The sequence below is a fragment of the Ctenopharyngodon idella genome, chromosome 10 (assembly GCF_019924925.1).
Source record: "Ctenopharyngodon idella isolate HZGC_01 chromosome 10, HZGC01, whole genome shotgun sequence".
Classification (NCBI taxonomy): domain Eukaryota; kingdom Metazoa; phylum Chordata; class Actinopteri; order Cypriniformes; family Xenocyprididae; genus Ctenopharyngodon; species Ctenopharyngodon idella.
In genome coordinates this window covers 32401371-32425506 of record NC_067229.1, presented here as the reverse complement: position 1 = coordinate 32425506, position 24136 = coordinate 32401371, and the positions used below count along the sequence as shown (strand labels likewise).

Sequence of the window (24136 nt, the reverse complement as noted above, 5' to 3'; positions counted from 1 at the left end):
CATACAGACACACGCCCACTCATCTAACTTCTCCAAGTGACTGATTTAGACTGCATAGACAGGAAGTAAGACTGACAATGTACCTAAGGTCAGTCCGCAATTCTCAGCAATGCATCTCATTCAAACAGTTTAAAAGCAAAGGGGAATCAAGGGAAACTGAAGAAAGCGAGAGGGAGGAGAGAAAAACCAGATAAAGGCCAGCTGAAGAACCATGGAGGAGGACATCAGGAGAAAAGGGACGCTTTATTTTCATCAGCAGCGCTTCGGCAAGGTGAGACTCTCAGTGTCCTTTCAGAGCTGTAAAACAAGGTAAACTAATGACAAAATCATTTTCACACTCTTGAATGGCTTTGGATTCAGCATGCATCGGCAGACTGAACGCTGCAAAGAACTGCGGCCACTCATACTGGCAGAGTACAAGCGCACAAAATTGACCCCATTAACCAATATACATACACATATATATATATATATATATATATATATATATATATATATATATATATATATAAGAGCACAGTTGTTTTCAACATTGATAATAATAAAAAATGTTTCTTGAGCAGCAAATGAACTATATTAGAATGATTTCTGAAAGATAACTGAAAACTGGAGTACTAACTATACTAAAAATTCAGATTTACCATCACATGAATAAATGGCATTTATTAAAAGAGAACAGTTATTTTAAATTGTAATAATATTCACAATATTACTGTTTTACTGTATTTTTGATCAAATAAATGCAGCCTTGGTCACCGTAAGAGACTTCTTTCAAAAACGTTTTTTTTTTTTTTTTTTTTTTTTACTGACCCCAAACTTTTGAAAGGTAGTAAAAGAGAGAATATATCTATATGACAAATATGAATGTGAATTACATTATGTAGGCTAAGTGATTTTAGTGCCTGTACAACAACTGTAGTTCATCATAATCACTAACTAAGAAAGAGAGAGAAATTATTAAAATATTTTATAAACTGTAGTTCATCCTAATAGCTAATCATCAGTGAAATCAAACACTTTACATCTTTATAATTTTAAATCTTTACAGAAATGTTTTGATTGAAAGTGTTTTTGTGCCTTATTTCTTTAAAATAAAAAGGCTACATATTGGTTTGACATATTTGATATATGTATTGCAACAACATTTATGACCTTAGTGCAGTGTTTTTCAACTGGTGTTTTGCGACCCAAAAGTGGGTCGCAAGACCGTTTTGAGTGGGTTGCGGAGTGTGTAGTCAAAGAAACAACCACAACAGAAAACGTTTAGAATTGTTCTAAATGTTTTTTTCTGATGCAAGACTTTTATTCTGAAAGACATGCGTGTCAGTTGTTGACTCCTCTGTCAGACGCAGTTTAAAGGTGCAATATGTAAGAATTTTGCAGTAAAATATCCAAAAACCACTAGGCCAGTGTTATATATTTTGTTCACTTGAGTACTTGCAATATCCCAAATGTTTCCAACTATTTGTAAATCTTGAGAAAATTGTAATATTAACCAAGGCTCCGGGACGTGTGAGGAGTCGCCTGTCAATTGCATCATACCCGCGTTACCCTCGGTTTCCAGTTTTATTTTGTAGAAACCATGGAAACACCAAAGACGCTTTAATATTTACATGTTTTAATAGACAAGGGAACAACTGTTTTGATATATTTATAGAAAGAAAAGCTGAAGCAGTGCCGGCGGCTGTGGCATAATAAAAATTTCGCTGCTCGCGGCTTGTGTTGCGCAATCGCTCCATCGGCCTCGTTCAGCTCCCACAACACTTGGTCCTGCTCTGCTTCATACTACAGTAACGTTAATAATCGCATCCATGAACATGATTTCTGTCCGAGTCCTATCCTGATTATATTCCACCGGCTGTGAGTTGAAGACCACATGTCCCAAGATTCCGCGCTCAAACTTAGCATCATCAAGCTATGCCTTTGTTTTGAATAGGCCTCTAGGGACCTCTAGCAGACAGAAAATTTTACATATTGCACCTTTAAGTAAACTGTACCTGAGAAAAACCTGTTGCATGATTCTGTATCTTATGTTAGGTGAGATGTTTCCAGTCTATATGTTAGTGTCATTATTCTAACATTATTTTCGTAACTTGTTTCTAAATAAAAAGCCTCTCACCTCAGAAAAATAAACTTTACAGTACTGTCAGATGTGCTCATAGCGCACGCTCTTCAACTGCGTTCGCAAATGAGGAAATGAATTATAAAGAAATTACTCAAAAGCAGGGGGGGAGTAGCCTAGTCCATTTAAACTCTTTGCAAATAATATTTTATTTATTTAGGACTGCTATTTAATAGCCTTACCATATATATTTGTGTGTGTGTGAGTGAACCATTTTTGATAAATAAATTTGCTTGGTTCAAATTTCAAAAAATTTGGGTCATGGCTTAATGACCATGGCCAAACGAGTTGAGAACCACTGCTTTAATGTATATACAGGCTATGTATTCAAATAGCACTAACTGAGCATATAACAGACTATAATGTGTGTGTGTCCTCTTCAGCGATGGAAGAAGGTGTGGTGTGTGGTGGCAGCCGAGGGCAGACGCAGCATCGCACGGCTGGAGGTGTACGAGCACAAATACTCCTCCATCAAACAGGGCTCCAACAAACGCAAACCCGACTACAAACAGGTGATCCGGCTGCGAGAATGCATCCGTATATCAGAGAACGAGATGGCTGACTGCCCCAAAGACTGCGCCGCCTTTCTTCTCGAGACCTCAGACAAACTTTACGTCTTCGCTGCCCTCCATTCAGAGGTGAAGGGCTGGATCAGGAGTCTGTGCGAGCTGGCGTTCCCTGTAGGTTGAGTGGCATCAAATCACAGCACATAATGATGATGAGCGTTTTTCTAATTGCTCGTAACACATAATGGACACTTTCAGATACAGATGTCACACTTTAAATCCTCTTAATGCTTTTTAGAACATCGAGGCTGAACAAAGAATACAGAGAGAGAGTTGCTACTATTCTGAACCTGTAAGCAGAGAAATGCAGGAAAACTCAATCTATGACACGGCAGAGAGCGGTAAGCCAGTTCATGTCTCCTAACAACCAACATAGAAGTAATAAATGACTATAAAATCACCCTCTTCTTTACAATTCATCTACCACCTTTAACCAGTGCTAGGTAGATAACTTGTAGCACAAATTGTAGTCAGTTACTGATTACAAATTACATGCCAAAAATTGTAGTTAGTAATGTAATCTAGATTACTCATTTAAAGTCATGTATTTTGACTACTTTTAGATTACTTTTTAGATTTGACCTAACTTGCTTATTATATTGATTTGAATAGAATAATCTTGTACCATATTGATATAAAAATACAGAGAGAAAATATATTCCATTCTTTGTTATTAACAACATGAAGTGCTTTTTATATTACATTATGTCAGGGTTTAATGAAAAGCTATTAAGTAGTTAAATCATAAAAAAAAACATTGTCTACCTGCATGTCATGTGACCATTAACCAACACCAGAGAACCGTGAACTTCATTTTATTATTATTTATTATTATTATTATTGACTTAACTTATTAACTTAAAATCTATGGGCTTACTTCAAGTAAATATATTAGGTCAAAAAGGTTCAGCTGACCAAAAATTTGGGAAATCCCTGCATTGCATGTAAATATGAAACTAAATTATTTTGTATTTTTTAATGTGTTTGTCAGAAGATAAGCAGTGTTGGGGAAAGTTACTTTTAAAGTAATGCATTACAATATTGCATTACTCCCTAAAAAAGTAACAGATCACGTTACTTTTTATGAAAAGCAATGCATTACATTAATTTTGCGTTACTTTTTCTCACCTGCGTTGGGCTTTCTTGTTTGTTTTTTAATAACAACAAAAAAAGTTCTATTTTTGGCAAATGTTAAGGCCCTTTCACACCAAAAGTGAAATGAATAAACCTCAGACTGAAGGAAATGCATATTCACGCCTGTACAGTAGAGAACACAGCTCAAAACTTTCAGCTGTGCTGCCATTCTGAATTAAAGAAGAATAGGATACAGGAGAAGGAAGTTCAACATTATTTCTAAATCTAATCTAACATAATTTTTGCTTATCATTATGGTTAAATCAGATCTTTGAAGGTCAGCTGCAAAGACATTGGTTACTAAAGTGAGATTAAATACATAAAGTATATTTGTTTAATTTAATATAGTTAATTATTACAGGTTTGCGTAAAAAAACCTGAGTTTGCATTTCACTGTTTTTATTCATTTTAAGGAATACTGAATGTTTTCATCCAAGTGAGATGAGTAAATGCATGTTCACATTTAGTCTAGAACTACAATAACCATCATGTTCACACAGCCCACACAACACCTCTGCTCTTTATTTCTCTCAACATGGGGAAAGGAGAGCTGCTAGTCAATAAATGTGAAAAAGTAACTTAGATATTTTGTTGTAAATTGAAAAAGTAATGCGTTACTTTACTAGTTACTTGAAAAAAGTAATCTGATTACGTAACTCAAGTTAATTGTATTGCGTTACCCCCAACACTGCTGATTAGATATGAAATGTTGAGAAAACACTTATGACTTATGATGACCCTAAGATACTGCAAACCCAACCGTAAACTTGCTCAGTTTAACCCTTTCATGCATTAAGAAATAACTTGTATATGTTTAAAAAGTTTTTTTTTTTTTTTACTTGGAACTTGGAATATTTATTTATTTATTTATTTTAATTGATACTGTAATGCATGGTTAATGGACATGATGGGTGAGGGTGATTCATCATTGTTTTGGAGTTCTCCTACAACAGGTTTACATACATACAAGATCAAAAAACACTTTTGTCATAAAAAGCACTGCAGCATTACTGCTTTTCTCACAGTGTCTGAAACGGTTCGATAAAGGATTCATTCACTATAAACCTCTCTTTTCTAAGAGCCTACTTTACTCTGATTGGTCTGATGGACCTGTCTGTTGTGATTGGTCTACCGCGTACAATGTGTGTCAGAACCCATAAGGTGTGCTCAGGCCATGTCGTAATTACAAGATTCCAACTTGTAAAATGTGTTCACGTCCTCAGAGAACTCGTAATTACAGCTTGTAAATGGGCATTTTCTGAAAGCTCTGACTTGTACCACCTGTCTGCTGCAGATTCATTTAGGCGTTGATAGTGTTGCCATGGAAAGGCATAATTATAAGTGAGAGGAGGTGAACAGTTCCGAGTAGAATGCCACGTGTTTTCATCTCAAAATTACGGTAATTATGACATGGCATGAACACAGCACAAAATGCCCATTACCATATATGAATTTCAGTTCCGAAATCTTTCTCAGCGCTTGATACACATTGATACGAACCATAGGCGCCGATTTATGTTTCTGCAAGTGGGTGCCCACACTACATTCACAAACCACTGTATTACACACTACTTGAAAGATAATATTCGAAAAAGCATAATAGGGGCACTTTAAATTATTTTTGCATGTTTTTTGTATTTAGAAAGATTTTTTTTCTTAAAACAAACAATATTAATGTTTTATTACGCAATAATTATCTTAGTCTATTAGCTATTTCATATAGCTAGATACTACTTTACTGCAGCTCACCCTAACACATAATATTAGTGATGTTGGAGGAACAGAGAGAAGAGAGAAAATCTATTTTAGTTTGTCCTATTGCAAGGACGAACAGCCTCTTTTTCAAGCGAAACCTCAGGCCTGAGTCAAATTGCCCATTTGGGCCACAGGTGGCCAACCTTGATTCCATTAAAGGACAGGAAAGAGGGGACACTGTTTTCAGGTGTATGTATAGAGTGCGCTCATTCAGAGGAGACGACAAATGAAATGAAGCAGAGGGATGCAAGCTGTCCTCAAATTCACCCAAGGCTACTTCTTATTGACTTCCTGCTTCTTCCTTTTCATCTTGTTCAAGATTTCTATTGGTCCCTGAGTATCATTGACAACAGGACACTTCTTTTGTGGTGCTCGCTAAGGCAAGCATCACTGGCACTATTACTAAGATTTTGGTGTGTAACTTATCCCAGACATAAATGAAAAGCAACTGGAGTTGTGATTTTCCCCTGGTGGACAGTAAAACAGCCCAAAAAGTTACTTTGAAAGAGGGTTATGTTGATTGGTGAACAAGTAGCTAGCAAAACACCAACAACAACCTAGCAATTGTCTAAACCACCAACAAGTGCTAGCATTGTACAACCTGTGACTTTTGCACGGGCATTGTGTGTGTGTGTGTGTGAGTGTGTGTGGGTGTCACTGCCTGACATAATTTCTGACTTATTTTTGGGCCAGAAGAGCAGTTGGTGCAAAATAACTCTAACTTCCGTTTTATCACTTCAGGTAAAAGATCCCAGACTGTCATGAGGGCTCTGTCTAGGTTTCGTTGTGCAAGTTTCTAGAGCAGCACATGTAGACAGAATGACATAAAGGAGAGGAGAGAGAGCGAGGAAATGGGGAAGAGGGGTGGATGAAACTTGTTTGACTGTACTTCATGAACTTCAAGATGTTTCTATTTTCATCTAAGGGGGGAGGGGGGGAGTGACGCATCACTTCTTCATTTTCCTGTACGCCATGCCATTATATAAAACAGTTCTTTAAGTATTGACTTCTCCCTTGACAAATAAGAAGAGGGAAAAAAATATGTATATGTGTGTATATATATATATATATATATATTTTTTTTTTTTTTTCAGTTTTACTCAAATTAGGGTGATGCAAAAATGAGTACACCCCACTGAAAGTCTCTGGAGCAAAGCTAAATTTTAGACTACAAATGTCTAATTTAACAAGAATTCAACCACAGGTGAGTCTAATTATTCATTACACAGGTGTCCAGCAGAGAGTTGACTATAAAAGGGTGTTAAAAACCCTTCCCATTTCATGCTGTCAGCAATGGCACCACATGGAAGAGAAATGTCACAAGACCTGAGAAAGAAAATAATTTCTTTACACCAGAAAGGTGAAGGCTACAAGAAGAACAGCAAAGCTTTACTTATCAGTCAGAATACTGTAGCAAAAGTGGTACAAAAATTTAAAAAAAAATGGAACTGCAATCATCTCGCAGAGACGTCCAGGTCATCCACGGAAGTTAACACCTCGACTGATGAGAAGGGTTGAAGAAAATCGGCATGCAAGTTCACTGCAGTTATCTAAAGAAGTAGAAAGCCAAACTGGGGTGACTATTTCCTGTGACACAATACGGCGTACACTGCAGAGGAATGGCATGCATGGGTGCTGTCCACGAAAGAAGCCTCTCCTAAAGCCCAGGCACAAAAAAGTTTGCCAGGGCCCATGCTGACAAAGATGAAGACTACTGGGACTCTATACTCTGGAGTGATGAGACCAAGATAAATGTTTTTGGAACTGATGGCTTCAAAACTGTATGGCGTCGCAAAGGTGAGGAATACAAAGAAAAATGCATGGTGCCTACAGTGAAACATGGTGGTGGCAGTGTCCTAATGTGGGGCTGCATGAGTGCTGCTGGTGTCAGGGAGCTTAATTTCATTGATGGCATCGTGAATTCACAGATGTACTGCTCTATACTGAAAGAGAAGATGCTACCATCACTCCGTGCCCTTGGTCGTCGTGCACTTTTCCACCATGACAATGATCCTAAACACACATCTAAGGCCACTGCTGGATTTCTGAAGAAGAACAGGGTGAAAGTGATTCAGTGGCTCCTGATCTGAACCTAATCGAAAACCTATGGGGAATTCTGAAGAGACAAGTTGAGCATCACTCTCCATCCAGCGTCCAGTCTCTAAAAGAGGTCATTCTTGAAGAATGGAAAAAGATAGATGTTCTAGATGTAGTAGTTTTTGTTGTGGGGTGTACTCATTTTTGCATCACCCTAATTTGAGTAAAACTGAAAAATGTGTAATCTAAGTTATATTATTAACCTTACTTTCATGTTATAAGTTAAACAGATGTTATATCAAACTTAGTCTTGTCAACATTTTGGAAATTATTTTTGTGTTTATTGAGATATTGTTCAAAATGTTACTTTTCAAAGGGGGTGTACTCATTTACGCTGAGCGTTGTATGTGTGTATATATATATATATACTGTATATACAGAATCTGTGAAAATGTGAATAATTTAACAAAATAAGAGAGATCATACAAAATGCATGTTATTTTTTATTTAGTACTGTCCTGAGTAAGATATTTTACATAAATGATGTTTACATATAATCAACAAGACAAAAAAATAGCTGAATTTATTAAAATGACCCAGTTCAAAGGTATGTGAACCCTTGATTCTTAATACTGTGTGTGGTTACCTGGATGATCTACGACTGTTTTTTGTTTTGTGATGGTTGTTCATGAGTCCCTTGTTTGTCCTGAGCAGTTAAACTGAACTCTGTTCTTCAGAAATATCCTCCAGGTCCTGCAGATTCTTCCGTTTTCAAGGATTTTTTGCATGTTTGAACCCTTTACAGCAGTGACTGAATGATTTTGAGATCCATCTTTTCACACTGAGGACAATTGAGGGACTCAAACACAACTAATAAAAAAAGGTTCAAACATTCACTGATGCTCCAGAAGGAAACACAATGCATTAAGAGTCAGGGGGTAAAAACTTTTGAACAGGATGAAGATGTACAAATTTTTCTTATTTCATTTAAATATAATTTTTTTTTTTCATTTAGTACTGCCCTTCAGATGCAACAGAAGATACTTACATGTTTCCCAGAAGACAAATTAAGTACAATTTACCTTGATTTTCAAATTCATTTTCACCCCCTGGCTATTAATGCATTGTGTTTCCTTCTGGAGCATCAGTGAATGTTTGAAACTTTTTTATTAGTTGTGTTTGAGTCCCTTAGTTGTCCTCAGTGTGAAAAGAAGGATCTCAAAATCATACAGCCACTGCTGTAAAGGGTTCAAATAATCAAAAAATCCTCGAAAACTGAAGAATCTGCAGGACCTGGAGGATTTTTCTGAAGAACAGAGCTCAGTTTAACTGCTCAGGACAAACAAGGGACTCATGAACAACCATCACAAAACAAAAAACAGTCGTAGATCATCCAGCTAACCACACACAGTATTAAGAATCAAGGGTTCACATACCTTTGAACTGGGTCATTTTAATAAATTCAGCAATTTTTTTGTCTTATTGATTATATGTAAACATCTTTTATGTAAAATATCTTACTCAGGACAGTACTAAATAAAAAATAACATGCATTTTGTATGATCTCTCTTATTTTGTTAAAATTATTCACATTTTCACAGATTCTGCAAGTGGTTCACATACTTTTTCTTGCAACTATATATATATATATATATATATATATATATATATATATACCATTCAAAAGTTTGGGGTTGTAAGTTTTCTTAATGGTTCTGACTCAACTACTGAAAATGTGACGTCATGTCAGATGCATTGCATTATGGGATGCAGTATCCCACATGGCATCCTCAGTTGCATACTACACATTTAGGCCTTTATCATATTCTTTTCATTCATAACATTTACATACTTTACACTATATTTGCCAGAAATAAAAAGAGTATTATACTAGTATGCTATTTTGAACATATAGTCTCAATTTCCAGTGTCCTTGGTTGAGGACTGAGCAAATAGCTTTTAATTATGAGCAAATTGCTAGACTTGGCAGAACATGAAGTGATTATGTTCATCATCCTTCTCTTAACTGTCTCTTAATGTCTCTTATATTTCATTTTCTCTGATGTACATTTTACAAAATGGATATTATTCATATAAACTGTACAAATTAAGACATCTTTGTATGGAAAAGATCTCAATCTAGTTGTCAAGATGACCTGAAATGCTTCACCATCTAGCTGCCAGTCTCTGAAACTCAAAGTGATGGTAAGTTTAAAGATGCTAGAGGTCAAATTCGCTGCAGTTTAAGAATAATTGGATTGCAACCACCCCCTGATTGGATGAGCAGAACTGTTTCAAGTCAGTAGATTGTGGGTGGTGCATGATGTTTTGTATAGAAGCTCGACATCACAGAAAAAAACCTGGGAGCAGGTGGAAACTAAACATGTTCAATTGCCTCCATGAGGGAGTGACATTCACATAATCAGAGAGACAAACAGGCAGGCATCCATCTTCATGTTTACATTAAACAACATCAGTGATTTATTATTATTTATTTGACCAGTCTTTGAATGTTTCCATGTGTTTATGTCACTGGTTTTGAAGGTCGCATGATTAACAGTGTAAGCAAAGCAACATATTATTAATTTATATATATGAAATATAATATAAAAAGATGAATATCTATCTATCTATCTATCTATCTATCTATCTATCTATCTATCTGTCTGTCTGTCTGTCTGTCTGTCTATCTATCTATCTGTCTACCTGTCTACCTATCTATCATCTACACTGTTCAAACTACTGTTTAAAATAAAAATAAATTAATATTTTAATATTTTTATTCTGCAAGGATGCAATTTAATGCATAAAAAGTGACAGTAAAAATAATTTGTAATGTTACTATATATATATATATATATATATATATATATATATGAAGACTTCAGATGCAAAAGCCTCTAAGTGCCATCTGAAATTTTCTTCTAAAATGAGCATTTTTATCAAGCTTGTATGTTTAGGTTCAGTAATTTCACTTTAATGGCAATTAATAGGTAATTTTCATTGCCTTTAAAGTGAAATAACTGAACATAAACATACGAGCTTGATAAAAATGCTCATTTAGAAAATTTCAGATGGCACTTAGAGGCTTTTGCATCTGAAGTCTTCATATATATATATATATATATATATATATATATATATACAGTCAAACCAAAAATGATTCAGACATTAGATATAATTTTTGATATATTTTTACTAGTGGGTGCAGGACACTATAGTTCATTTATGTAAGTGAGGATAGCAAAATAAAGTAAACTGTGACATATACCCAGAAGTTCTTCATACAGTGGACTACCAGTAAAATTGATAATAATTTGGGACCAAAAATTATTCAGAAACTTTGACCTGACCATGTTATCTGACATAATTAATTTTTTTCTGACACAGTTTAACTCTGAGATCTTGTCATATTTTACTACCATTATTCACTATAGTGAATAAACTGTAATAATGAATGAAATGTTTAAGGTGTCTGAATAAATTTTGCTTTGACTGTATGTCTGAAAAATGTTAGATGCATTGCATCTCAAGGTCACTTGAGATTTCAGTGCATACAGAACATTTGCATACTTTGCACACTTTTATACCGCACACTGCACTGCAATAGTAAGAGAAGTATGGTAGTATAATTTTCTGAACATAGCAAAACTGACAAGATTAGTGGCGTCAGATGAAGATAGATTTCTAAAGACAAACAGTGTGTTTTGGGTCAGCAAACCTAGTTATTATAGTTCCTGTTGTATATGTTTAGCTGATAGATGCAACACCCATGGGCCAGATAGGAAGGAAGTGGTATGTTTTTCACTGTATGTTCTATTGTTTTTTTGAATCAAGATAGTATCAACAGCTCGCAGCTGGGATCGCATTTATCGTGCCTTTCCTTCCCGGGAAGCCCCCGACTCATCCACTGAATCCGCTGCTGCAGTCTCTGAATCTTATTTATGCAGGTGTTACAGTTTCACATTGAGGTGAACTTCACACTGACATTGTGGTGGTCTCTAATAATATCGTATGTGCTGCTGTGGTTTGACTGTGCCTTTGATACCGCTGTGGGTGTAAAGCGTAGAACATGAACAGACAACCAACCAATTAGTGGCAAAAATTTTTTTGATCATGCATTGTTTGTGATGTTTGAAATTAGCAAACAGATGACACTTAAGGCATGTAAAAATAAATATATACATATGCACAATTACGCTACCGTAACAAAATTTATGGCTAATTAATGTATCGTCTCTTCTGATCTGCGTAATATGCTGATGAACAGGGGTATTAAGACTCTTTTTAATCAGTGACCCAACAATCAGAGGCTGATTAACACTTGGCAGATCTCATCAAACACCCTTGAAATCAAGATGAGCACCGGGAGTCAATTTACCATAAATGAACACATAAAAGTAATTGTCAAGTCCTGCTTTGCACCAGAGCACAAATCAAATCAGGAAAACATGATAAAAACAAAATGTTTGCATGATCTCCCACCCCCCCAAAATTGACAACTTAGACACCTAAACAAAACTCCTTGACAACAGCCTTATTAAAAGTCAAGGGCGTTCAAGTGAATGATGGTGGCGTACAATAAAGAGACAATAGCTCTATTTCAGAACCTAGTGTGCTGCGTTGCTGCCTACATAGACACTTAAATGTAATGGAGCCTCAAAAGTGACAGATTCGAAATGTCACATTATACAAATTGTGCTTGTCACCCAAATTGTATGAGAGACTTAGTTCACAATTGATTTTAATTGGTTAGCAAGTTGCAAATGTTGAGCGAAATAGTTAGTTTTAATTAGACTTAACTATTTTACTGAATGAAGTATATTGGTAATCAACATTTATCTCAGTTTGTCCTCCATTTTGGATGGATTTTGTCTGTAAAAAAGGCATTATGGGATTGCCTTCTCTACAAAGGATATATGCAATGCTGAATTTGGCCAAAATTAGGTGTTTTATATTTTGTAACATTTTGTGTGTGTGTGTGTGTGTGTGTGTCAGGAACACAGCTGAGATGTCTTTAAATGTTGTTTATGTAGTCAGCTCACTAGGTTTTCAAACAGAGCCAATGGTCGGATTTCGTTTTCTACAATTGGTGCATGCAAGTCTTAATGAAAAGTTCGTATTTACGAGTTGGGATTTACGATCAGGTGCGTTCAGATCACTTTGGTTGGACAAAGATGGCAATGTACCTTTTCTACAAAAAAAAAAACAAACACCTAATTTGTATAAATTTTTATGTTTTGGTACGTATCTGCTTACGCCACACTGACTGTCATGTTTAGGGGGTGAACTTTCATGCTTAAAAAAAAAAAAAAAAGGAAACTTACATTACATACAATACATAAAAAGTAAATTTCCATATAAATTCATACGAAATCATTGTTTTCTCATGTGAACAGGTTTAAGACACTGCCCAGCTAACAGGGAACGTTCTCAGAACTTTGGCTAACGTTATGGCAAGACTCTCTCAAAGTTATGAACAAACATTCTTCCAGTAACATTGACAGAATTTTTGTTCAAAGTTATCTGGTCTTTAATAATGTTCTCAAAACGTTAGCACAAAACGTTATTTATACATTGTTCTGGAACTTTTTTTGTTTCAGTTCGTCTAACGTTTTATTAAAGAAATTACTACTTGTTTCAGAATGATCAGAGAACATTCAAAAGTAACGTTCCCATAATGTTTGCAAAATTATAAAATAGAATGTTCCCTTAACATTCGTATAACCAAGAGAAATAAAAAAAGTTTTGAACGTTCAGAGAACATTTTTAATAACTTTTTAATAACTTGGGAACATGTTCTTAGAACATATTTTTGTTAGCTGGTTGTAAACCGAATTGCTATTCTATTGTATTTTGCAAATGCAGCTTAGCTAGTTTTACTGTAAATGGAAAAAAACTAAACAAATAATTTCATACATTTCAACAAATTTACCATATATTTCAACTACAGATGCATCCACTGACACAACCCCAACTCGGAAACTCAACCTTGTGTTGGTGTTCATGTGTGTTCAACTCATAAATACAATCTTTCCAACATTACTCGAATGCACCACATGCATGTGTATGTATTTTTGAGGTTATTGTGGTTTGGCAATAAGTTCCTGCTTATTTTTTTCTTCTAAATTTATGATGTTTAGTTTTAAGTAACTCAGATCATACATATGATTCAATAACATTACAACAGGAGTAAAAACAAAATATATGCATACACCTGAATGATTGTTAATCCAGCAGAAGTACATTGTTTGCACAAATAAGAATACATGCACAATTATTAGTGAATAACATCTGCTGATGTATCTAAACCTTTACTACTGTGTTAAGCTGGGTGCACACTGTGCGATTTATAATAGTCCTTTACGATTGTTGCTTGTCAGACTGTACGAACATGATCCTCATGTCACACTGTGGGATCTCAGCTGTCATTTATGTCAGACTGTCTGACAGTCAAGACGCGTTAAAAACGGACGCGCACTTGAAAACTTGTCCGGAGGTTTACATCATCAACCGACACACATTCGATGACTGTGAGCTGCATTACACGCGGGACTGAAATGGTGGCTAACAAAGACATCTCTAGCGTTAATTTTGATCACGGACTCTTGAAAAAACACAATTTGACGTTTGTTGTAGGAGAAGTCACACTGCAGGACTGTGCGCCAAAACTTCTGACACTGCCAGAATTTCGTCGGAGGTAAAATTTGATCGCAACGGTCATTAATCGGCTGGCTGTGAACATGTCAAACTAGCGATCAAAGACTACAGATTTTTGCCTAGGATTATAGGATCTTTTAGGATTCTCAAAATTTGTCTCAGACGACCAAATCATGGCCAAAATCGCACAGTGTGCACCCGCCTTTAGTGTTACTAATCAATCTAATGAAGAAGACATGCAAAGGACAAAATAAAATGTTTCTTCTTCATCGTCCAGTTAAATCTGAAGCTTAAAATCTGACACTAGCTATACAGCATGTATCCAGTGAGTCATCCAAGTGAACAGAGTCGTGCTTGATGCGTGTGTCACCTGTATCTCCAGATAGCATGAGAACTGTGCGCGGCTGCATGTAACAGTCTCCCTCAGCAGCACTGCAAACGAGAGCGAACAGGAAAAACAAGTAAATTTGACATTCACGGTCATGGGTGAGGCCTCACAGGGCAACAAGCCAACAGTCTGAGAGCTTGTTTCATCCTGGAAGATGTAGAGCGAGGAGGAAGAGGCTCAGAAAATGACAGCTGTGAACATCAACCGAAGGAACAAAGGCTGAACTTAGATGGGGCTGCCTTCTCTGACTTCTTCCTGCTCCTGTGGACATCCAATTTTGAATTTCAAAGCTATCTCCAGAGGAAAAGCAATAGGTTGTGTTCCCTGCTGACTTCGGGTGCAAGTCTACGTTTCAGTGACTTGTAATTCAGCTATATTGTCCTTGCACACATACAAAAAGTTCATAAGTTGAAACTGTGGGAGTGAATGCAAGTATTTAATTGAACATCTAAAGTAATTTACTTACCCTTTATAATGTTCCAAACTCTTTCAAAAACTTTCTTTCTTCTGTTGAACACAAAAGTTTAGCAGAATGCTCACAAAGCTCTTTTTTCATGCAATAAATTAGTTGGTGATTTATACTGTAAGATTCAAAAATAACATAAATCACTGAATTATCATAAAATCAACACAAAAGTATCATAAAAGTAGCACAAGTCCTATTTGTCATGCATTTGTCACAATTAACGACATGACGCAAAAACCAAAGGCTTTTTGGCTGTTTGGCATAAATGACGTCAAGCTGCATCTAAACGTATATATTTATTTTAAGGGTGAACAAACATGGGGTGGAAGGGTGAACAACGACTAATATTGTGTACTGTTCCTCATTTCATGGTGTTTTTAGGGGCTGTTCACACTGCACCAGACAAGATATTAATGTTTTTTTTTTTTTTTGTTTTTTTTTTCCTGATTTCATTTGGTGCTAACATTTACAAGTTTCTTTTGTCTTGCAGTTCGAGATTTTCTGGTTATAGCAGTGGGCACAGAGGCTGCCATTCGGTGCAATCTGTATGGGGACTATATCCTTACTCCCCTGCCAGACTGCTTAATCCTGAAGGACGTTAAAACTAAGAAGGAGCTTTTCAAATGGCCATACTGTTATGTAAGAAAGTTTGGACAAGACACGGTAAGCTGGGATTACTTTAAATTTGTGGTCAATGACATAGTGCTGTGCTATCTATTAATTTATGGAAAAAAACTATATATATATATATATATATATATATATATGTATTAAGGGGTGTAACGTACACAAAAAATATGATTTGGAACATATACCTTGGTTTGTTTTTGGTACAGTAGGGGAAAAAACAAACAAACAGGATAATCCTGTATGTGAAAATGTAAATACTTGAATGAATTTGTAACATTTACAAGTAAGTATACAACTGTAAGATGTAAGTTGCGTGCTGAGGAAAATGCGTCTTAAATACATTAAACAACTGGCAAGTCATGTAGGTTTATGATTTAGTTTAAAGCACTTGATATAAAGCACGTCTCATGTTTAAGACAACTTGGATCACATACTTATCCAGTAGCAGCTCACTCTGTGTCCATCAGTTGTGATCGCAACATCGAGTAACCCTAACCCCCCTAGCAAACTCCATTTTGGGACAATATATATATATATATATATATATATATATATATATATATACAGTGGGTACGGAAAGTATTCAGACCCCCTTAAATTTTTCACTCTTTGTTATATTGCAGCCATTTGCTAAAATCATTTAAGTTCATTTTTTTTCCTCAATGTACACACAGCACCCCATATTGACAGAAAAACACAGAATTGTTGACATTTTTGCAGATTTATTAAAAAAGAAAAACTGAAATATCACATGGTCCTAAGTATTCAGACCCTTTGCTCAGTATTTAGTAGAAGCACCCTTTTGATCTAATACAGCCATGAGTCTTTTCACACCTGGATTTGGGGATCCTCTGCCATTCCTCCTTGCAGATCCTCTCCAGTTCTGTCAGGTTGGATGGTAAACGTTGGTGGACAGCCATTTTTAGGTCTCTCCAGAGATGCTCAATTGGGTTTAAGTCAGGGCTCTGGCTGGGCCATTCAAGAACAGTCACGGAGTTGTTGTGAAGCCACTCCTTCGTTATTTTAGCTGTGTGCTTAGGGTCATTGTCTTGTTGGAAGGTAAACCTTCGACCCAGTCTGAGGTCCTGAGCACTCTGGAGAAGGTTTTCGTCCAGGATATCCCTGTACTTGGCCGCATTCATCTTTCCCTCGATTGCAACCAGTCGTCCTGTCCCTGCAACTGAAAAACACCCCCACAGCATGATGCTGCCACCACCATGCTTCACTGTTGGGACTGTATTGGTCAGGTGATGAGCAGTGCCTGGTTTTCTCCACACATACCGCTTAGAATTAAGGCCAAAAAGTTCTATCTTGGTCTCATCAGACCAGAGAATCTTATTTCTCACCATCTTGGAGTCCTCCATGCGGGCTTTCATGTGTCTTGCACTGAGGAAAGGCTTCCGTCAGGCCACTCTGCCATAAAGCCCCGACTGGTGGAGGGCTGCAGTGATGGTTGACTTTCTACAACTTTCTCCCATCTCCCGACTGCATCTCTGGAGCTCAGCCACAGTGATCTTTGGGTTCTTCTTTACCTCTCTCACCAAGGCTCTTCTCCCCCGATAGCTCAGTTTGGCCGGACGGCCAGCTCTAGGAAGGGTTCTGGTCGTCCCAAACGTCTTCCATTTAAGGATTATGGAGGCCACTGTGCTCTTAGGAACCTTAAGTGCAGCAGAAATTTTTTTGTAACCTTGGCCAGATCTGTGCCTTGCCACAATTCTGTCTCTGAGCTCTTCAGGCAGTTCCTTTGAACTCATGATTCTCATTTGCTCTGACATGCATTGTGAGCTGTAAGGTCTTATATAGACAGGTGTGTGGCTTTCCTAATCAAGTCCAATCAGTATAATCAAACATAGTTGGACTCAAATGAAGGTGTAGAACCATCTCAAGGATGATCAGAAGAAATGGACAGCACCTGAGTTAAATATATGAGTGTCACAGCAAAGGGTCTGAATACTTTTCTGTCAATATGGGGTGCTGTGTGTACATTAATGAGGAAAAAAAATGAACTTAAATGATTTTAGCAAATGGCTGCAATATAACAAAGAGTGAAAAATTTAAGGGGGTCTGAATACTTTCCGTACCCACTGTGTATATATATATATATATATATATATATATATATATATATAGTATCTAACAGAAGTTAGTACACCCCTTACATTTTTGTAAATATTTTATTATATCTTTTCATGTGACAACACTGAAGAATTGACACTTTGCTACAATGTAAAGTAGTGAGTGTACAGCTTGTATAACAGTGTAAATTTGCTGTCCCCTCAAAATAACTCAACACACAGTCATTAATGTCTAAACCGCTGGCCACAAAAGTGAGTACACCCCTAAGTAAAAATGTTCAAATTGGGCCCCAAGTGTCAATATTTTGTGTGGCCACCATTATTTTCCAGCACTGCCTTAACCCTCTTGGGCATGGAGTTCACAGGTTGCCACTGGAGTCCTCTTCCACTCCTCCATGACGACATCTCAGAGCTGGTGGATGTTAGAGACCTTGCGCTCCTCCACCTTCTGTTTGAGGATGCCCCACAGATGCTCAATAGAGTTTAGGTCTAGAGACATGCTTGGCCAGTCCATCACCTTTTCCCTCAGCTTCTTTAGCAAGGCAGTGGTCGTCTTGGAGGTGTGTTTGGGGTCGTTATCATGTTGGAATACTGCCCTGCTCTGCTTCAGTATGTCACAGTACATGTTGACATTCATGGTCCCCTCAATGAACTGTAGCTCCCCAGTGCCGGCAGCACTCATGCAGCCCCAGACCATGACACTCCCACCACCATGCTTGACACACTTGTCTTTGTACTCCTCACCTGGTTGCCGCCACACACGCTTGACACCATCTGAACCAAATAAGTTTATCTTGGTCTCATCAGACCACAGGACATGGTTCCAGTAATCCATGTCCTTAGTCTGCTTGTCTTCAGCAAATTGTTTGTGGGCTTTCTTGTGCATCATCTCTAGAAGAGGCTTCCTTCTGGGACGACAACCATGCAGACCAATTTGATGCAGTGTGCGGTGTATGGTCTGAGCACTGACAGGCTGACCCCCCACCCCTTCAACCTCTGCAGCAATGCTGGCAGCACTCATACGTCTATTTCCCAAACACAACCTCTGGATATGACGCTGAGCACATTCACTCAACTTCTTTGGTCGACCATGGTGAGGCCTGTTCTGAGTGGAACCTGTCCTGTTAAACCGCTGTATGGTCTTGGCCACCGTGCTGCAGCTCAGTTTCAGGGTCTTGGCAATCTTCTTATAGCCTACACCATCTTTATGTAGAGCAACAATTCTTTTTTTCAGATCCTCAGAGAGTTCTTTGCCATGAGGTGCCATGTTGAACTTCCAGTGACCAGTATGAGAGAGTGAGAGCGATAACACCAAATTTAACACACCTGCTCCCCATTCACACCTGAGACCTTGTAACACTAACGAGTCACATGACACCAGGGAGAGAAAATGGCTAACTGGGCCCAATTTGGACATTTTCACTTAGGGGTGTACTCACTTTTGTGGCCAGCGGTTTAGACATTAATGGCTGTGTGTTGAGTTATTTTGAGGGGACAGCAAATTTACACTGTTATACAAGCTGTACACTCACTACATATATATAAATATACATTCAAATGATCAAAATTAAATTGATCAAAAGTGACAGTTGTCAAATATGGTTATAGTAGTAATGCGCACAATGAAAGGAGTAAAAAAACAAAAATAGTCTTTATTAAATCTGCTTCGAAAAACACAGTAGACCATAGGAGTAAACGTAAACACAACCACTTTTAAGAACGATTTCTGAAAGATCATGTGACACTGAAGTGATGGCTACTGAAAATTCAACTTTGTCATCACAGGAATAAATTAGTAGAAAGTAGAAAACAGTTATTTTAATTTATAATTATATTTCACAATATTACTGTTTTACTATGTATATATGTAATATTTTAACAAAACTGTTTCACAAGTGGTGCAGTCAACATGCAGGAAAAAAAACCCTTAAAACAGGAAATGGCACCATGTCATATCACCAGTGTAATGATATATAACTAAATTTGTGATATTTAAAATATCTACACACTTTTGTGCACATGTATTCAAGGTAAAAGGAAAAAGTTTTTACTTGGTTATACCACATGATATTTTTAATTAAATTACAGTTTCTTGAAAATAGTTTAAAAGTTTTTTTTTTAACTATGAAACCAACATGAATACAAATATTCCATTGTAATGTTTCCTTTCCTTTATCTTGCCATTGATCCTTTGATTTAAATGTCATTTTTCTTCACTTTTTAATTTCAAAAGAGCGTTAGTGTTGTCATTGTGCAGGTGTGAGATTTTTTTTTTTTTTTAATAACAATTTCCTCATTTAAACATATTGAATTTAATTTGCATGCCTTTTCTCATGGGAGCTAAACAGCCTTTCTTTATTAACGCCTGAGTGATTATGGATAAACATCTCTGGTCTGAAATAGATTTCATAACTTTCCCTTCTCTTTTCTTTCCCTCAGCTGTCTTTTTCCTTTGAGGCTGGTCGCAGATGTGAGTCCGGCGAGGGAAATTTCGAGTTTGCAACCCATCAGGGTGAAAGACTGTTCAATGTTGTCAGTGCAGCCATCCAGAATCTACCCAGACCCTCCACAGCAAAGTCGAACAGCCTTGACCATGCAGAACAAAGTAGAGTTCAAGAAACCGTGGCCACGGATGAAACATATGACGACGCCATAGTGAGTCAATCGTCTGACTTTTTACCTGAGGCCAAGATGCAGAGAGCACTTCAGAAACCATCAAAAATGCTCAACCCTGCTTGGAGGAGCTTTTCTTTGAATGCAATAGAGCTACAAAGCGAAAGTCAAGTGACGAGCATTGACACCGACTTTGAGAATAAGGAAGTAGTCTACGCTACAGTGTCAAAAGCTCAGCCAAAAGCCACTTCCCCTACAGACTCTAAAATGCACTGGCAAAACCTGAAAAAAGCTCTCCAGCAGTCTACATTTCTCCAAGACTCTTTCAAGACCAACGCTGACATTTCGCAGTTGTCTGATTTCGCAATTTCCCGGGAAAAGGATGCACATGAAAAGATGATGACCGCAGAAGATTTGACTGACTTGTTGGGTGATTCCATCCAGCAATTAGCAATTAATGATGCATTACAGAACATCAGTGCAGAACCAATTTATGCAGATCCACAGGACGTCCAAGCCAGAGCTGAGTGGGTTGTCAGTCCTGAGTACGATGAACCAGAGGAGGTCATCGAGGCTAATCAAAGAGCTCATGATGGGGCAGACCACCTAGACGAGCATGACTTCTTCTACAGCCCACAGGCCATGGCTGCCCCCTCCAACCCCATGCAAAATCCAGATGATATGTATTCAACTTATGACAATTTGAATTTGAAGGGGAGGCAAATGTAACATGGCATTTCTTAGTAAAAACCAAGGGAGGTAATTAATAAGAATTGTGCCTGCTGAATATACACTATATGGACAAAGGTTTTGGAACAGTTATCTTAATTATTGAATTCAGGTTTATCAGTCAGACCCATTGCCACAGGTGTATAAAATCAAGCACCTAGCCACGCAGTCTGCATTTACAAACATTTGTGAAAAAAAATGGATCGTTCTGAAGAGCTCCATGAATTCAAGCGTGGTAATGTGATAGGATTCAACCTACGCAATAAGTCATTTCATGAAATTTTATCTCTGCTAAATATTCCACGGTCAATATTATTGTAAAGTGGAAGCATTTAGGAACAGCAGCAACTAACAGAGTGGAGACCATGTAAATTCACAGAGTGGGGTCACCGAGTGCTGAAGCACATGGTGCATAAAAGTCGCCAACGTTTCGCTGATTCCATAGCTGAAGAGTTCCAAACTGCCACTGGCATTAACTCTTTTTTGATGGAATTTTATGTAATTTATAAGACAACGCTTCCCCACCATTGACGGAATTTTCCGGCAATCCATGTTTTCACTGTTATATGGTAGGGGGCGCTATTACACATCTTTAGAAAGAGTACAGAATATCTGTATCAAAACACAGGCAAAAAAGAAGCAGAAACAAGCGATAAAACCATTGCTTATGCATGTTGTAGTCTTTGACAAAAACAGGATTTTTCCAGCTTTTTGTTCAGAATGTTGGGGGGTTAAATGCAGAGGCTCTGTTCATTCTTTTGATATATTACATGTTCAGATACTCTTACAACAAAATATTCTGAGAGCCATGAAGTTTTTTTTTGAAAATGATCAAAAATGCTGGCGGTGACTGGCAACTTCTAAAAAAAAAAAAAAAAAAAAAAAAAATATGCTGGAGGGGAAAGAGTTAATATCAGCACAAAAACTGTGAGCTTCATAGAATGGGTTTCCATGGCTGAGCAGCTGCATGCAAGCTTCACATCACCAAGTACAATGGCAAGCGTCAGATGGAGTGGTGTAAAGCACGCCGCCAATGGACTCTGGCAGTGTCCCAACTGTGGTGGAGGAGGGATAATTGTATGGGGCTGTTTTTCAGGGGTTGGGCTAGGCCCCTTATTTCTAGTGAAGAGAAATCTTAATGTGTCAGCATGCCAGACATTTTGGACAATGCTATGCTTCCAACTTTGTGGGAACAGTTTGGGGAAGGCTCTTTTCTATTCCGGCATGACTGTGCACAAAGCAAGGTCCATAAAGACACGGCTGGATGAGTTTGTTGTGGAAGAACTGGCCCGCACAGAGCCCTGACCTCAACCCCATAGACCACCTTTGGGATGAACTGGAACAGAGATTGTGAGCCATGCCTTCTCGACCCACATCAGTGCCTGACCTCACAAATGCTCTAAAAAGTTCCCACGGAAACACTCCAAAATCTTGTGGAAAGCCTTCACAGAAGAGTGAAAGCTGTTATAGCTGCAAAGGGGGATCAATTCCATATCAATGTCTATGTATTTAGTAATTACAGTCCCTGTTGGTATAATGGTCAGGTGTTCCAATACTTTTGTCCATATAGTGTATATTAGGGGTGTAATGGTACACGTATTCATACAGAAAATTTTTGCTGCGGGTCTTTTGGTTCGGTATGCATGTGTACCGAACGAATACTGCATTGTTTTAACCACTGCATGTGCGGAACTTCTTTGTGTGCTGAATGTAGTTTCCCAAGGATGGGATAATATTATTTATATCAACATACTTTGATGTGATTGATTTATCCGTGCACATTATTATTATTTTTTGTGCACTCGTAATCTTTAATCAAAAACATTAACCTCCCCTGCCCCCTCAAACTTTCTTTATGACGTGTGTCTCGACGGAGGGGACTAAATATCCTCCACAACTGACTGCAAACTGGCATTCAGATCTGCCTCCATTTAGTTAGCAACGCCCAACTTCTTACGATCCAGTAAATTCCCGAGGACAAAATCAAGTCCCGTCCTACATTTTTTTCTCATTCCAGAAGCTGTTTCACTTGGATATACATCACATAGGGACATATATATATATATATATATATATATATATATATACACACAATATAATTTCTTCATTACTATTTCTAACTATTAACTAATTTCTAACTTTCAAACTAGTGATTTTTAGGCATTGTACAATGTAGCAAAGTTAGTTTATATACTTAATGAAAATTATTATAAAGTTTTACTGAGAAAATATACCTTCTTTTTATACGCTGTGTCTTTGGCCAAGAGCCTGGATGGGGGTCCCTGTTGGGTCTGTAGTTGAAAACCCTTGGTTTAGTGAATTTGCCATGCTCTTTACTTGGTGAAAAACAACAAAACCTCTCCTGCCACTTCATGTATTATGTTTTTTCCACTTAATACCCTCTTCCAGGAAATCTTTGATTGCTAGCTGGTGAAATGTTCATGAAATCTGCTTGACTGTAATGGAACAGTAATAATTACAGTTGGTGGTACATGCATTGGCTGCGGTCTGGACTGGAGGAGTTCTGTCTCTTGCAGACTGATTTAATTAACTGTGCGAAGGGACCTGCGGCTTGAAACTGATTGGGATCCCGACCTGCCTGAGTATGAAGATGTCACAGCGCCTCATTCATCTCGTGCTGTCTGTCACTATCTCCGCTGAGATGGACGCCTGCTGTAACCGATCGACGTGTATTGTGCAGTTTGGCGAGCCTTAATTTAATTAATTTCATTCTCTACTGAAAAAGTGTGTGTTCATTTAATCATCGGGTGGCTAATAAAAGCATTTGTAAAAAGTAAAACTAGTAATCTTCCATTACTAAATAACGTACTGTAATTAAAATTAGAGCTCATGTCATTCAGAACTGAACAGCTTCTGCCATAGGGGTCCTTTATCTATCTATCTATCTATCTATCTATCTATCTATCTATCTATCTATCTATCTATCTATCTATCTATCTA

The 24136-nt window shown here is 37.4% G+C and overlaps 1 protein-coding gene across 1 annotated transcript; it reads left to right on the top strand.

Annotated features, from left to right (window-relative positions):
* LOC127521399 (docking protein 2) lies at positions 1 to 23975 on the top strand. Its single transcript, XM_051910635.1, has 5 exons — positions 1 to 271; positions 2506 to 2802; positions 2927 to 3029; positions 15619 to 15791; positions 20273 to 23975. Exons 1-5 carry the CDS (start codon positions 212 to 214, stop codon positions 21173 to 21175), a joined length of 1536 nt encoding a protein of 511 aa, XP_051766595.1. The 5' UTR covers positions 1 to 211; the 3' UTR covers positions 21176 to 23975.
* Positions 23976 to 24136: the final 161 nt, after the last annotated feature.